The following is a 14,949-nucleotide window of genomic DNA, read 5'->3' on the forward strand; positions in this document are numbered from 1 at the left end:
AGACACATGAAAAGAAATTACAGAGGCTAAGATGATAAGGTTTTCTTTCTTGTGTTCATCTTGTAGCATGAGAAAATTGAAGTGATATTAGTCGCTTCATCGAATGAGAAGTAACATAGCCAAATTACCATAATTAAAAGAAATCGTAAATGTTTTGTTAGACCCTCCTGCTAACAATGGCAACTTCCATTTTAATAATGAAAGTTCTCCACTAACACAAGCGCACAGCTACACAAAGAAGCCCAGCTCCCCACTAAAGTGTCATACTTAGGGTTTAATCCCTTCCAGCTTATACACAATCCAACTATGGGTTGGATTTATTACATTCCTTGCTATTACATCCAGCCCAGCTACATGATTTCTTGTCCTATACTTAGGCCCTTGGACCCAACTATGTGACTCGAGCACCATGTCAAGACACTAAAAGATTATGGATCTGACTCTGTTCCGAGTTCCGACTCCTAACATCAACACCATCAGCACCTCCCCCCCGCCCCTCTTTTCTCCTCCTCAATAGCACCTTGTCCTCAAGCCTCAAGGTACAAAACTTGTCATCTCAGCATTGCTTTTTAAGGCTTAAGCATTTAAATATTCTGAATTTTATGAATTATCTAGTTATTGTCTGATGTTTTCTTATTAGTTTCCCATTTATCTTATCTTCACCTAATTTTTAGGATTTTTCTTTAAATTGCTGAGTTTCTTCCATAAAAGGCAACTTTGTCGAAAAATACCCGAGGAAAATCTTGCCCAATAAAAACCCAAGAACGATATTTCACACTGATATGTATGTATGTATGTATATATACATACACACACACACACACAGACATTCATTCATTCATACATATGCACATTCACACATACATAAATACATATACTCACTCACACATACACTCCATATGCATACATGCATACAGACACACAAAAGCACATAGATTTACACTTTTGAACTTCTACCAGCATTTTTTGTTGCTAATTCTCTAGCATGTTCTGAATTTTTTTTTCAAAGTGAATAGTGCATGTCATTTATTATACAAAATACAAATATATATATATATATATATATATATATATATATATATATATATATATATATATATATATATATATATAAGTTAACATTTTTGTATTTCTGTAAGCTTTGCCTGTTGTTAATTTTCTCGCCCTACCTGAGAAATTTTTCCAAGTGGATAATGTATGTCATTTTTTATACAAAATACACATATATGTGTTCTCAATCACATACATGGTTTCCAGAAACTTGTGTGCTTTTTCCACATTTATTGTATGTTTTCACTCTTTTGAGATGCTAGCTGGGTTTTCTCATTAAGAAAACAAAAAGTATCCTGTGTTCTTATGCATATTACACATGCTTGCAATTATTTGTGAGGCTTTCAAAAGTTTTTCTATAAATATTTATCCATGTTTTCTCTGTTTTGTCATCTTTTTTACTGCCTAACCACACTGGCTCACTTTGCACGAGGCAACCTAGAGGTCATCTAGGCTCCACTAGTATGTCTCAGCTTGGCAATTTTGATTGCATAATGTGTAACCATCTCATCAAGAGAAGAAAACTGAAGATTAACAAATGAAAACAAAGAGACAATTTTGTAAATGGCCTTTATTCAAAACCTGGAAGAGAGAACTCAAAACTTCTAAAATACAACTCAAAACTTCTAAAATATGATCTCAATTACACAACCAATATTTTAGCATTGTTAGGAGTAAACTCTGGAGCGAAGATTCAAAGTGCAGAAGTACCTGATTCATTCTCCAGCCATCAGATAACAGGTTCTTTTGGTTTTCTGAAAATCAAGATCAACAGAAACAGATTATTAGAATGCATAAATTATGTATGGATCTGAACTAGTGTCACCAAAAGATGGATCTTGTGAACTTTTACCAGAATCAACAGCTTTTATTTCCCTCAATGTAGCATCAGGAGACATCAAAGGCTGGATGAAAAACTGAGCGAACCTAGATTTTAATATAGAGAAACAGAAAGTTACTATAGAAACAGAAAAGCAAACAAAGGATAATCCGATGAAGAAATGAATTATGTAGCCAGATGCACAAGAACATAACTTTACCTGTCCAATGCTTCGTCAAAACAGTCACAATTCACCTCAAAGTAAAAATTTGTATGTTCAGAAGCAGTATATGCATTTGTGCTGCCTCCATGCTGAAACATAGCCAGTAGAAAGATTGGAAACTTTCTGGATCTATAAGACATGGGCAACACTACACATATTTAGAAGTGATAAAGGCATTTGAGGTGCCTCTATGCTGAAACAGGTCAACAGAAGGAATGCAAAAACGAATCTATAAAGCATGCACAACACAGGATAAAGAAAAACAGTTCATCAGTAAAAACACAAAGAATGCATAGACATGAATTCCTTCATGCAAAATGTTTATATGTTATTCTCAACTACAGAGGAATTGCTAAAAAACATCCAATGATAACATTAGTATCAGGAAAGGCAATACAAAGGATGCCCTATCTAATTCCAGGCTAGAATTATCATAATCACATAAACCCCCAGATTTTCTGAACTGTTCTGGTCCTGGTTTTCACAATATCATTATTAACCCTTTGCAACCCTGATTTTCACAGTAATCCTGGTCTTAGTAAACATATATGTAATACCACATAGGTGGGATTGTCAACATACATATTTTAATATTAAAGAAAATAAAACTTAGAAACTAAACATAGCAAAAGCAAAAAGTATAAATTGGTTATGAGCCTAAAATAATGAATGTCAGAGTTTAGGCATCATTTAAAAACACCAAACTTGAGTCGAATTGAATCCAATGTGCATAGGCTGACAGTACTCATTCTGGCTGATGTCTGAAATTGGTGAGTCAGATTAGTAACAGTTCATGCAACACAGCAGCTGTTATGGGTGCAAAACCTCACAAACGATTCCATGTCACATAGATTGCAGATATTGGTGAGTACCTTGAAAACATAACATTACCTCTGATATGTACTTTGAATAACTATCTTCCTCTGGGTACTTTACACTAGCATAAAAGAGCATGTGTTCTGCAAGAATATCAAAACATGAGATCAATTTGCATAGAAAGGAAAATACAAAACTATGAGTTACAACAATCCTCCTAAATATGCAAAAGAGCTAGTTTAAAAACTGAAGATATCAACATCTGCACAGATGTAATTATGGCTGTTACAGGACATCAAGCATACTAATCAAATAGAACAAGGTTCACCCAAGCTGACAAAGCTAGGTAATGGACACAATTGCAATATCATGTGCCTGCAAAGGCAGCACATTACCCACTTTGCCAAATTTTTTCATCTTTTAAACAACGAAGGCAACGGCAACGATGACAACCTTTTGTTAGAGTTCAGATGTGTTCAAGTGTTCAAATCAGAAGAAGCCAACATCTATGAACAACCTGTTACTAAGGCTTAAAGAATTAAAGATAAAACGCTGAAGCTAGGAAGATAGGGTGACAGTTATCATTCTAACTGGACCAACCACCAAAGCATCAAAGTTGAAAGCAATAACTTGTACAGTGTTGGTGCGTGCAGAATTTTAAGAGCGTGAAGCATGAGGCAATTGAAATGCATACAACCATGGAATTAGATTTCCAAGTTACCCAAACAACCAGGTAAGAGCGTCTATAACATAAACCTATATGTCGGGAAGAGAAAAACACTTACCGAGAAAATGGGCCAGACCTTCAAGACCATCAGGGTCGCTGAACGAACCCACACTAACATTCATCGAAGCAGCACACTGAAGCACCAATATATCAACCAGCAAACCAAATGAGTGATACATATGAGAGATGAATAATGAATAACTGATAAAAAGGTAAAATGATGAAAGAAAAGTCTGAACTCGTATCCATTTAAAATGCAAGTTTAATAGAATAGGCATCAAATGGTTCACAAACCAGATTAAATTAGTGCCTACAGGTTATGGTAGATCCCATATGAGATCAAAGTTCTGTTACACTGACCAACATGCTGAACTAGTTCGACGGCTCATACATCACAAGATATAACGATCAATAAGGAGAAATCAACAAAAAACTGCAAATCAGTCGAGGCAAAGCATGCCATTCATCTGATTTTGGGATGAAACTCCTCGAATTCCCTACCGAACCACGGTTTCGAAAGTTATGAATCAATCAAATGCAGCTTGTGAAGAAATACAACAAAGATAATTATGTAGACCAAAAATCAATGGAGAATAATATAATTTCCGGAGAGGGAAAGGGATACCTTATCGGTGTCGGGGTCGCTGATGAGGAGGACCTCGAGGGCGTTGGGAAGGACAACCCTGCGATACGCCCTCTTGTCAGTACGAGGCTTCAGTATGTCCACATCCGAGTCACCGAACGCCATCCTCTGTCTCCACCCGAGTTCCGCCGCTTCTTTCTCTTCTGCTTCCGGCAGCAGAACCAGAACACTGTTTCTAATTGAATAGATATCTTATGCGCGACGTCGCCTGTTCCGAGTTTTGGCGCACGACCCTTACGTACGAAAAATACCGCCGGGGTCAAACCGAGACCGAGTAAGGTGCGCCACCCCGACCCCACGTACGAAAAGTACTGCACAGGGTGATTGGAGACTCTTTATTGGATAATAAGAAAGGAAGAAAAAAGGGGGAAAAAAATCAGTTCTTTGTTTCGTTGATTAATTAAAAAAAAAAAAAAGAAGTAAAAATTTTGTTTAGCTGCAAAAAAAAGAAAAGAAAATGGAGGGAATAGAAAGGATGTGTAAATCCAATTTCTCTAAAATTAAAAGGATTAAGAAGAAAATGAAAAGCCTATTTCTATCTCTTTCTATCGTGTATACTTTTTCCATCCAGGCTTCGACGGGCACTGGGTCTGTCTCTCTCTCCATTAATACACCTGTAGAATTGAAGGTTTCCTATTTCGCAGCTCAGGCCTCTTTCTCTCTTTATTGTCTCCAAACTCCTACTAGCCGCCGACAATTCCATCTTTCGCTCTTTCTCTTGTGGGAGTGCACGTTCGCGTTTCAAATCACTATGTTTCCCTGCTCCAAACGGCTCTATCTCTATCTCAAGCATATTCCTTGAATGGTGTTGCCGTTCCAAAAGCATGCAAGCTAAAGAGTTCAAGTGATTCTCTAGGAGTCAAGCTCTGAAGCTCATAAATTTCCTCTTCTTTCAGGCCATGCACATTCAGTACATGCTTGTACCTTGTTGTGATAATTATCCTGCTTCCATGGCAGAACCAACTTCTGCTACCAACCAATTCTTTGAGCTGTTCATGGTCATCAACATCATCAATAATAATGATGACCCGCCGACTGTGGATTCTTCGCTCAATCAAGTTGGTTCCCTGACTTAGATCAGTTATGGTTGAATGCTTGTCATTCAGAAGTTCAGTAATGATCTGCAATTGCAATGAGGCGAGCATATGGCGTGCAACCTTGAACATTTGTTGGCCACAAAGTTTTTCTATTAAGAGAAAAAAAATATGTTGTAGTGTTGTTATGTTTCTCTGTTCCTATGCTTTCATCTTTTCCCTTATGTTTTGATTTTTCTTCCAAATTTTGGGCCGAATAAGAAAAACTGTGGTCTCTTGCTGGGCCTGTTATCTTCGCGTCCCTATGCCAGTACTCATTGGGAGCGATCACTCTAGCCATTGGTAGACATCTGGTACTAAGTTCCAAATGAGTGAAATACAGTACTTCAAGACCCAATAGAACATGACAACAAATGCGCTCTAGAATATGAGATTTAGGATGCAAGAAGGGAGTTCTTTAAGTTGTATATGTCGAATCAGGAAGAGGAGGGGGAAGAACAAGAAGAAAAGGGAGGAGGTTGCATATTCACTTGGTCAAGTATTTGGTTGCCTTTTTTTATTGTGTATCTTGACACGAATGTAAATCATCTCACTCACACACACACTAAATAACTGACTACAGCCTTCTTCGCAGGTTATAATGTGTTTAAAATCTTACATGTGCCTCTAGCTTTTTTAGACAAGGGGACACGTTCTTAGACTGATAGGAAGTTCTCGGATTGTTGATGAAAGGATGGACATTTCCAGATAACATGCTCTTTGTGCGGTTTGTCACCATGGTTTCTTCGTTACTATTTTCTTAGTTTGCAAGGTGCAGTTCCATGCATCAAATTTTAGTAACGGCATTTATTACAAAGATGTTTACTTTGATCACCTTATTTTTTGTTGTGCGATAGAATTCTTTCCTTCATTCATTACTCTATGGAGCCTCTTTTATCTTTGGTTCATTTACCAAATTCAGCCTTTTGGTAGCAATTGATCTATAACTCCCAGCATACTTTCATATTGGAATTGATCAATTTTTACACTATGTAACTTTAATGAAAGTACAAAAGAGTATAAAGTGTAGCAATTGGGTGTGGCTCCAATAATGATATTTTTTACCTTTTTTGGAGCACGTAATTTCTACTAGCGATACAAAGTTGTCTTCAGCATTGCTTGAAACTTCACATGGTTGGCCTTTGATCTTTGAGCAAGAGTAGGTCTCATTCAAGCATTTTCAAGGCACAATTGATGTCATCATAGGCTAGCACTGAAGGATGCACTATTACATTAAACAAGTTATATTCTCCACAGTACTATTGGAGATAGAGGAAACATTCTGCTGCAACACAAACTGGTATGTGCTACTATTTCCCACCAGCAACCATCAGTCCGATTGGTTGGTTAGTTGGACTAGTCATTGCTTTGGTGACTAGTCCCTAGCGTTACAGTTGCCAAAGAGTACTTTTATTGCTAGTTGCCTAACTGGGGTGGCTAGTGAATGCCTATTCATTGATAGACTAGGGACTTTTAGCCCAACTGTAAAAATAGTGTTTGACATATGCTTCTTAATTGTATATATACAAATGTCGTCCATACATGTTCTTTATGTGACTAGTATATCTACCACTGTATGTATGAGATCCTCTGTTTGAAACCCATATCTTTAGGTTCTACAAATGGACGTATCGTCTTTGTAACGAAACTATATTGAAATCATGTGTTCTTTTCCACTATGTTCTTTGTAAGTTCATTTGCACTCTTTTCCTCCCTTTCCTTTTCTTTTTCTTTCCACCCCTCCCTTTCCTTCCCTTTCCTTCCATCCAAACAAAGCATTAGTGAATGCAAAGGTATATCTCCATATTTAATTGAATGTCCTTATAAGGTGGTTCGCACTACGCATATGTAAAGTTTCAGTAATGACCATTGTGCCAGAAAAGGTACATGTGTACATTTACTTGAACTTTGCATTGAACGGACACAACATATACGCACTTAACCATCATGTTGCATGCATTCTTTCACGCAAAGGAAACAAGACAGTAAGGAAGAAGAAAAACAGGAGAAAGAGGTTCCTGCTAAAGGAAGGAAGAAGAGTGGAGATTACCAGTGAGGAAAGCTTGGCTTTGAAGCAGAAATGTTGGTAATGACAATAGAAGGAAAGGATAGTGAGTTCATAACGATGTCGCTATGGTTTTTTGTTTGTATGCGTTAAATGACAAAGGCAATGGCTTCTGTAAGGCTTTTTCGATGTTTGGACATTCAAAGAAATCGAAGGAGCACTTCATGAGAAACTGATGGCGAAGGTGATGACTGAGCTTAAAAAGGAAGAAAATATAGACACAACAGGTAACAAGTGCATCCCAGTTCATGTGGTAGATAATGTTACAGTGTAATGGGTTTGAGATAGTTTGTTTGAGATAATGAATGCATGAGATAATGACTTTAGAGGATAAGTTTATGCATCTCAGTTTATGTCATTATATTTTGTAACCATTCATCTCGTTATTGATCCATGGAATGAGAGAAAAACACATGTACAAAATAGGCGATAAATAAACAGAGACAAGATAATGCAATCACATAAAGAAAGGAATAGTTACGAAATAATGAGATAACAACAAGCCTACCACAAAGGCTGGGAATGCTAATGAGAGAAAGAGATAACAATTAGGTTACCACTAAATGACGTAAATCAGGTTTGATCGACGGACTTTATGGTGAGATAATATTGAATGTTATTTGATGGAAGGTATTTATGTGTATACAAATAATTTGTGAGATAATGTTAAAATGTTATTTACTTTCTATCGACTTTATGCATTGCAGATGACACGTGTATGAAATATCAACATCATCAGATAGCGATGAACAAGAGATTGAGTCCTACAAGGAAATGAAGTATCTCAAAGAACGTGCTTCTTCTGTAGGAATGGAGTTTGAGGCCGTGGAAACTGGAGAACTTGGTCCTACCGTAGGATTAGATCTTCCTATTGTAGGATTGGAGTTCAATATGGAGGGCACAACATACAGTTTCTACAATTTTTATGCACTTAATCATGAGTTCAATGTAAGGAAGTGTAGGACGCAGAGAAACGCATAGGGCGTGGTTGTGCGAAGGTCATATGTTTGTTCGAAACAAGGACAAAAGAGATCAATAACATGTTTAACCAAACATAAGATAGATATAAGGTGTGGTTGTGCTGTCAATTTGGAGCTGGGAAGGTGTTCAAATGAAAAATATTGTATTCGTGCTCTAATGATTGAACATAACCATCCATTGGCACCTTCTCACATGAGCTGCATGTTGAGGTTGCATTGCAAATTGTCATTGTCGCATGCTGAAATGAGCGAGCAGACGGATGGTGAAGGTATACCACCAAGGAAGGCATATGACTTATTTGTTAAAGTAGAAGGTGGTCATAAGAATGTCGTGTTCACATGCATGGATCATAGAAACCACTTAAGGAGAAAGAGGACATCATCGATGAAAGGAGGAGAAATTATGGCATTGGTCAAATTCATTCAGAAAAGATTAAGCAAAGACACAAGTTTCAACAGTGCCATTCAGATGGACGAGGATGGTTATGCTACAAATGTCTTCTGAGCATATTTGAGGTCTAGGTTGGATTATAGATGTTTCAATGATGTGCTTATTTTTTATGCAACTGTGAAGGTCAATACACACGAGTCGCCCTTTGCTCAATTGGTGGGGGTGAACCATCACTCCAAAAGCTGCATTTTTTGGTGGTATATTATGCTTTGATCAGACTACTAAAACATTTGATTGGTTGTTCAAGGTATTCACTGAGGTCATGAATGGGAAGCACCCCAAAGTTGTACTGACAGAGGGTAACAATGCAATAATAGTTGCAGCATCCCTCGCATGGCCAGAAGCACCACATCATTTGTGTTTGTGACATATATTCCAAAATGCAATTAAGAACATAGGGCATGTAATGAATAAGAAAACTGGCTTTAAGGAAAATTTTGCAAACTGTGTCATTGAGCGTGAAGATGGTGAGACGTTCGAATGTATGTTCACAAAAATGATTGAAGCATATAACCTACAAGAAAATATGCAGCTTCAAAAATTGTATAAGAACAAAGAAAAGTGGAAGTTGGCATATGGAAAACAATACTTCTAGCACACATGATAAACACACACAGAGTAGAGACCATGCGCGTATCACTGAAATGGAGATTGTACTCTTGCTTATAAATATGTCGTTTCATGAAATGCTACGACAAATTTTTGGATACTCAGAGACTGTGAGCTGGAAGACGACATCAAAGCATTTATTTATCGCCCTCAAAGTCTGGGTATGAATATCCTTGAGCGAGCAGCAACTGTGTACACCAACTGCATTTGAATGGTTTGAGGAAGAAGTCATTCAAGCGACTAACTATGACAGAATTATATGTACATCAATCAAGTTGCCATATATATCATGTGATTAAAAGGAGGAGAGATTCAACTAAGATCAATGATGTGTTTATGTACTATGTCATGGAAATAGGTGATGGTAAATGCTCTTATAAGAAATTTGAATTTAAAGGTATTTTGTGTTGCCATGCTCTAAAGACTCTCGATCAAGAGAACATTCAGGAACTGCCAGAGAGATACATCTTAGGTAGATGGACCAAAAATTTAAAGATGGAGTTAAAGAAGATTTCTCCTGAAATTCCTTCATGTGATGGTCATAACTCTCGCTTCTTGTCCTGTTACCAGCATTTGTATACCACACTAATATATTGCAGACTTGACAACAAGAAACGACCAAGCTTATTAATACATGATGCACTTGGCGAACGTAACTATAGAGAACGTTTCAAATCTATGTTGTGACAACAAGGTGGCAATGAAAAGCCAGCCCGAACCAGTAGGCCCAGACCCCTCAGAGAAAAAGAAGAGCCATGGTTCTGCTAATATGGTGTTCGATAGTGCTAGGGTGAAGGTTGTAAAATATGAGGGCACTAGTCTACCAGTCTTTGCTTTCAAGAGGAAGCCAAATAAGAGTTGTATAAGACAAATCAAGCAATCAAGCAAGAAAATCATCGTCAAAAAGTTGATTATGTTTCATATACAAGTGGTACAGTTGAGACATGCATGCCATCCAATGTATGAAAGATGTATATGATTGCGGCAGCTTTACGGAACTCCTGGTAAGTTTATTATATTAAACATGTTATGTATGTTTGAACTTTAAGCACAGTTTGATAATCAGTTTTGTTTAATTATTATAGTGTCACATGGATTCAGTTTGTCAATCCCAATCATATCCAGCTCTCTCAATGTATCATACAGTAAATAATTTTGTAACAACCTTTGTAACAAAGATGAAATAATGCAATAACTATACACAAACCTGGTGCATGAAAAGATACGACAAGGCACACGATGCCAAAAATAACAACCACTATACCATAATGATAAAATGCGATAACGACTGTAATGAATATGAGAGATGATATAACAATGCATCTGCCAAGAAAATGATAAGAGAACAAAGATGAATTAATTTGATAATAACAGAAAGGGTCGTGCGAATGAAATAACAACAAAAGGTGATAAGTAAATGGCACCAAAAATGCAAAAAATTAATGTAACAAAACAATGAGATAACAACGAGTATACAATAATGATAAAAGGAGATAATGACTGGAATGACTGGAACTAATACAAGAGAATGAGATAACAATGAGCCTACTATCCTAGTTTGTTATCTGAGAGGGAACAACATGTGATACGTACTATTGGCTGCTATTTCTGACACTCATTCGACTGCATTTAATTAAGCCATCAATTGTTGCAGCTTTATTAAATGAACATAGTCGATAACACACAACACACAACATCCAAACAACATTTGTATGCACAGGGGCAGAGCCAGGTTTTTTTTTAGGGGCAGGCCGAACAGTCCAAACTCTGGATCCAGGTAGGGCCAAACTGAATTTGAATCCAAACAATACATGGCGCTACTAAAAATTTTTAATTATTTCAATGTAATTTTTTGTTTCAATTGGCTGGGGTGGGGCGATGGCCCTCCCCCTCCCTCCACCCCTGTGTATGTGAATGGCAAGTCTTTGTGAAATAACTCCGATGAGAAGAAAAAAAAAGGCGTTAAGAGACCCTCCTGGCCCAACCCTAGACACTCTAAGATCCTTTTTCAAACCTGCTCCCATCTCGAGTCAAGAGATAGATAAATAGACACATCCCATTGCACTGATCGGGGGGCGCTCGTAGTGACTGAGGGGGTCGGAGACCAAGAAGTGAGTTATTTATACCACTGTGATATGCACTGTCGTATGCTGACGCAAATAATATGGACTATATTCATCAATACTTGGACACAGTGTGGACTGTGACATACATATCGCAACTGTAGTATTCATTTTAAGATAAAACAATGTTTCCTAAGAGACAAATTAATGCAATAGCGACAGGAAGGATGGAGATAACAACGGAAGGCGATAGTAAATGGACACCAAATATGCGATAAAATTAACACAATGAAATAGACAATGATATAACAACGAAAACACTTTTTTACTGCTTATTAGTTGCTTCTCTCACATGCATTCGGCTAAGAGGGAACAACACGTGATATGTACTATCGCCTACTATTTCTGATACCCATTCAGTTACATTTAATAAAGCTGACAATTGTCGCAACTGCATTTAATGTATGCAGTCGATAATGCACAACACACAATATCCAAGTAACATTCTTCTGCACTATCATATGTTCATCAACAACACAAAAAATGGAAACCTACCACTACGATGTGTACTGTCGAATGAGGGTGCATTAAATGTGTCATGGCAAGAACAATTTGGCCCATATTCATAAATACGTGAGAGGCAATGGGTAATATCCGTTTTCAGAAGTTGATGGCAATGAAGAAGGAGAAACATAATTTGTTCAATAATGATATACATAGGATTGTTCATGAGCTCAGCCCAAAGGAATGGATTCGCAATATCGTAAGTACTATCTCATTAACGGTAGCGTTAGGGAATATGATAGGTGTATCATTTGTATAGTTTGTCTTCTCCTCATAGGTTTTCCAGATGCAATGGAGTTAATGCAACAAAGATTTGCGAATAGAAAGAGCTACATTCTCAATCCTACTGTCACGGTAGTTTAGTTTTTTTAAAATAGATTTATAGCTTGCTTGACCTATGATATTCTTTATGTTCTTCAATCATGTTGTACAACGTGCAGTTCGCCAAAAACCCTTCGGTTGTGGTTTTATGCATGCTAAAAGCATGCTTCTAGACTTTTTGCTGAACTCATCGAAGTGGTTCTGCTTCCAATTTTGTGGGAAGAGTGCCATCATTTGGTATTATATGTTCTCAACATGCAGAAGAAAGCTTGTTTATGCTACAAGTCAATGCAAATGCATGGACCAGTACTGCATGATTTGTGGTTCATGAAATAATTTTTAAAGAGTCAATGCAAAATGAACATGCTTCAGTGGCGTTTTTTTCATAAGAAGGAAGTTCCCTACCACAACAGCTGTTATGATTGCGGTGTTTTCATCATCAAATACACAGAAGCAATTTACAATGACCGCGAACCTGCTTTCTCACAAGATAGTATACCATGTATCAAAAAACAACTACATGATGACTTGGTGGACTTTGTTAAATCACGGGCCACACTAAGAAGGCCAAAGCAGATGAAGAAGAAGAAAATAGAAACAGATTGTGATAATAAATGATAGGATTGTTGTACGAGAGAAATTCGTGCGATAATGCAACTACGCGTTTTATTTTACGATACACTCAAATAAAATCATGTTTATAAGCACGCGATAAGCACTCGGAAAAATTAAATGCAACGACAATGGATGGACTAGTTTTACAATAAAAATGTGTTTACTCAGTGGATGCAAAAAGCACTCGAAAAAATTTAATGCGACAATGGCACTGGTATGGACTTATTTTAGGATTAAAAGGCACTTATTAAAAGTCGATAAGCACTCGGACGAAAAAAAATTGTGATAATGCAACCACAAGATTTGTTATATAATACATTCGACTAAAATCATGTTTATACAGATGCGAGGAGCACTCAAAAAAATTAAATGCAACAATGACATTGTATAGATTGGTTTTACGATAAAAAGGCGCTTACTAAGAGGACACGATAAGCACTGGAAAAAATTAAATGCGACAACAACAATGGCATGAACTTGCTTTACGATAAAAAAGTTTTTGCTAAGAGGCGATAAGCACAAAGACGAGACAACTTGTGACAATGCAACTGCAGGATTTGTTATATGATACACTCAACTAAAATTGTGCATATAAAGACACAATAAGCATTGGAAATATTTGGACACTGTATAGACTGCTTGATAAGGCTTTTTCTAAGAGGCGATAAGCAAATCAGAAATACTTGGATAAAATTGTGTTTATAAGGACACGATAAGCACTCGGAAATACTTGGACATTGTATGGACTGCGTGATAAAGCTTTTCTTACATGCGATAAGTAAAATCATTTTATGAGGATGTGAAAAGCACTCAAAAATTTTAAATGCAACCACGACAATAGTATAGATTTATTTTATGATAAAAAGGCTTTTACTAAGAGGTCATAAGCACTCAGACAAGACAAATTATGATAACACAACTGTAGGATTCATTATACGATACAGTCAACTAAAATCATGTTTATAAGGACGCGATAAGTACTCAAAAAAATTAAATACGACAATCACAATAGATGGACAAATTTACAATAAAAAGTAATAATAAGAGCACGTGATAAGCACTCAAAAAAATTTAATACAACAATGACAATGGTTGGAGTTGTTTTATGACAAAAAGGTATTTATTAAGAGGCGATAAGCACTTAGACAAAACAAATTGTGATAATGCAACTACAACATTCGTTAGATGATACACTCAAGTAAAATCATGTTTATAAGGATGTGATAAACAATCGAAAAAATTAAATACGACAACGACAATGGTATGGACTTGTTTTATAATAAAAAGGCTTTTACTAAGAGGTGATAAGAAGCCGGACGAAACAAATTAAGATAACGCAACTGCAGAATTCGTTATACATACACTAAACTAAAATGGTATTTATATAGACACGATAAGCACTTAAAAAAAATTAAATGCGACAATGACATTATATAGACTGGTTTTACGAAAAAAAGGTGCTTACTAAGAGGACATGATAAGCACTCGAAAAAATTAAATGCGACAACAACAATGGTATGAACTTGTTTTAAGATAAAAAGACTTTTACTAATAGGTGATAAGCACTTGGATGAGACAAATTGTGACAAACAGGATTCGTTATATGATACATTCAACTAAAATCGTGCATATAAAGACACAATAGGCATTGGAAATATTTGGACACTGTATAGACTGCATGATAAGGCTTTTTCTAAGAGGTGATAAGCAAATAGGAAATACTTGGATAAAATCGTGTTTAAAAGGACACGATAAGCACTCGAGAATACTTGGAAATTTTATGGACTGCGTGATTAGGCTTTTCTTGAGAGGTAATAAGTAAAATCGTGTTTATAAGGACATGATGAGCACTCGAAAAATTTAAATGTGACCACGACAATAGTATGAATTTGTTTTATCATAAAACGGCTTTACTAAGAGGTCATAAGC

At 36.6% G+C, this 14,949-nt stretch overlaps 2 protein-coding genes across 4 annotated transcripts in view; both read right to left on the reverse strand.

Annotated features, from left to right (window-relative positions):
• Positions 1 to 4,514, reverse strand: part of LOC116256933 (insulin-degrading enzyme-like 1, peroxisomal) — a 78,258-nt gene extending 73,744 nt beyond the window's left edge. Inside the window, exons 1-6 of one of the 3 annotated variants that reach the window (XM_031633512.2) lie at positions 4,262 to 4,509; positions 3,695 to 3,770; positions 2,985 to 3,052; positions 2,091 to 2,182; positions 1,904 to 1,977; positions 1,762 to 1,805 (exon numbers count right to left, since the gene is read on the reverse strand). In XM_031633512.2, coding sequence (XP_031489372.1) covers positions 1,762 to 1,805; positions 1,904 to 1,977; positions 2,091 to 2,182; positions 2,985 to 3,052; positions 3,695 to 3,770; positions 4,262 to 4,384 — 477 coding nt within the window. In that variant the 5' untranslated portion in view covers positions 4,385 to 4,509. Of the gene's footprint in view, positions 1 to 1,761; positions 1,806 to 1,903; positions 1,978 to 2,090; positions 2,183 to 2,984; positions 3,053 to 3,694; positions 3,771 to 4,261 lie in introns of all 3 variants that reach the window. The other 2 variants (XM_031633513.2, XM_031633514.2) reach the window with 2 other exon arrangements.
• Positions 4,515 to 5,064: 550 nt separating this feature from the next.
• LOC116256588 (disease resistance protein Roq1-like) lies at positions 5,065 to 5,653 on the reverse strand. The gene is made up of 2 exons (XM_031632988.1): positions 5,581 to 5,653; positions 5,065 to 5,465 (listed from the first exon to the last, which is right to left on the reverse strand). The coding sequence occupies exons 1-2, from the start codon at positions 5,651 to 5,653 to the stop codon at positions 5,065 to 5,067; spliced, it is 474 nt and encodes a 157-aa protein (XP_031488848.1).
• Positions 5,654 to 14,949: the final 9,296 nt, after the last annotated feature.

Source organism: Nymphaea colorata, chromosome 6, assembly GCF_008831285.2.
Source record: "Nymphaea colorata isolate Beijing-Zhang1983 chromosome 6, ASM883128v2, whole genome shotgun sequence".
NCBI classification, from domain to species: Eukaryota; Viridiplantae; Streptophyta; class Magnoliopsida; order Nymphaeales; family Nymphaeaceae; genus Nymphaea; species Nymphaea colorata.

Bases quoted from the DNA above. Each gene is read 5' to 3' on its own strand.
- LOC116256588 (XM_031632988.1), bottom strand. From the start codon at position 5,653: ATGGCTAGAGTGATCGCTCCCAATGAGTACTGGCATAGGGACGCGAAG. The intron at 5,466-5,580 runs GTTTTTCTTATT...TTCTCTTAATAG, and splicing joins AGGCCCAGCAAGAGACCACA to AAAAACTTTGTGGCCAACAA.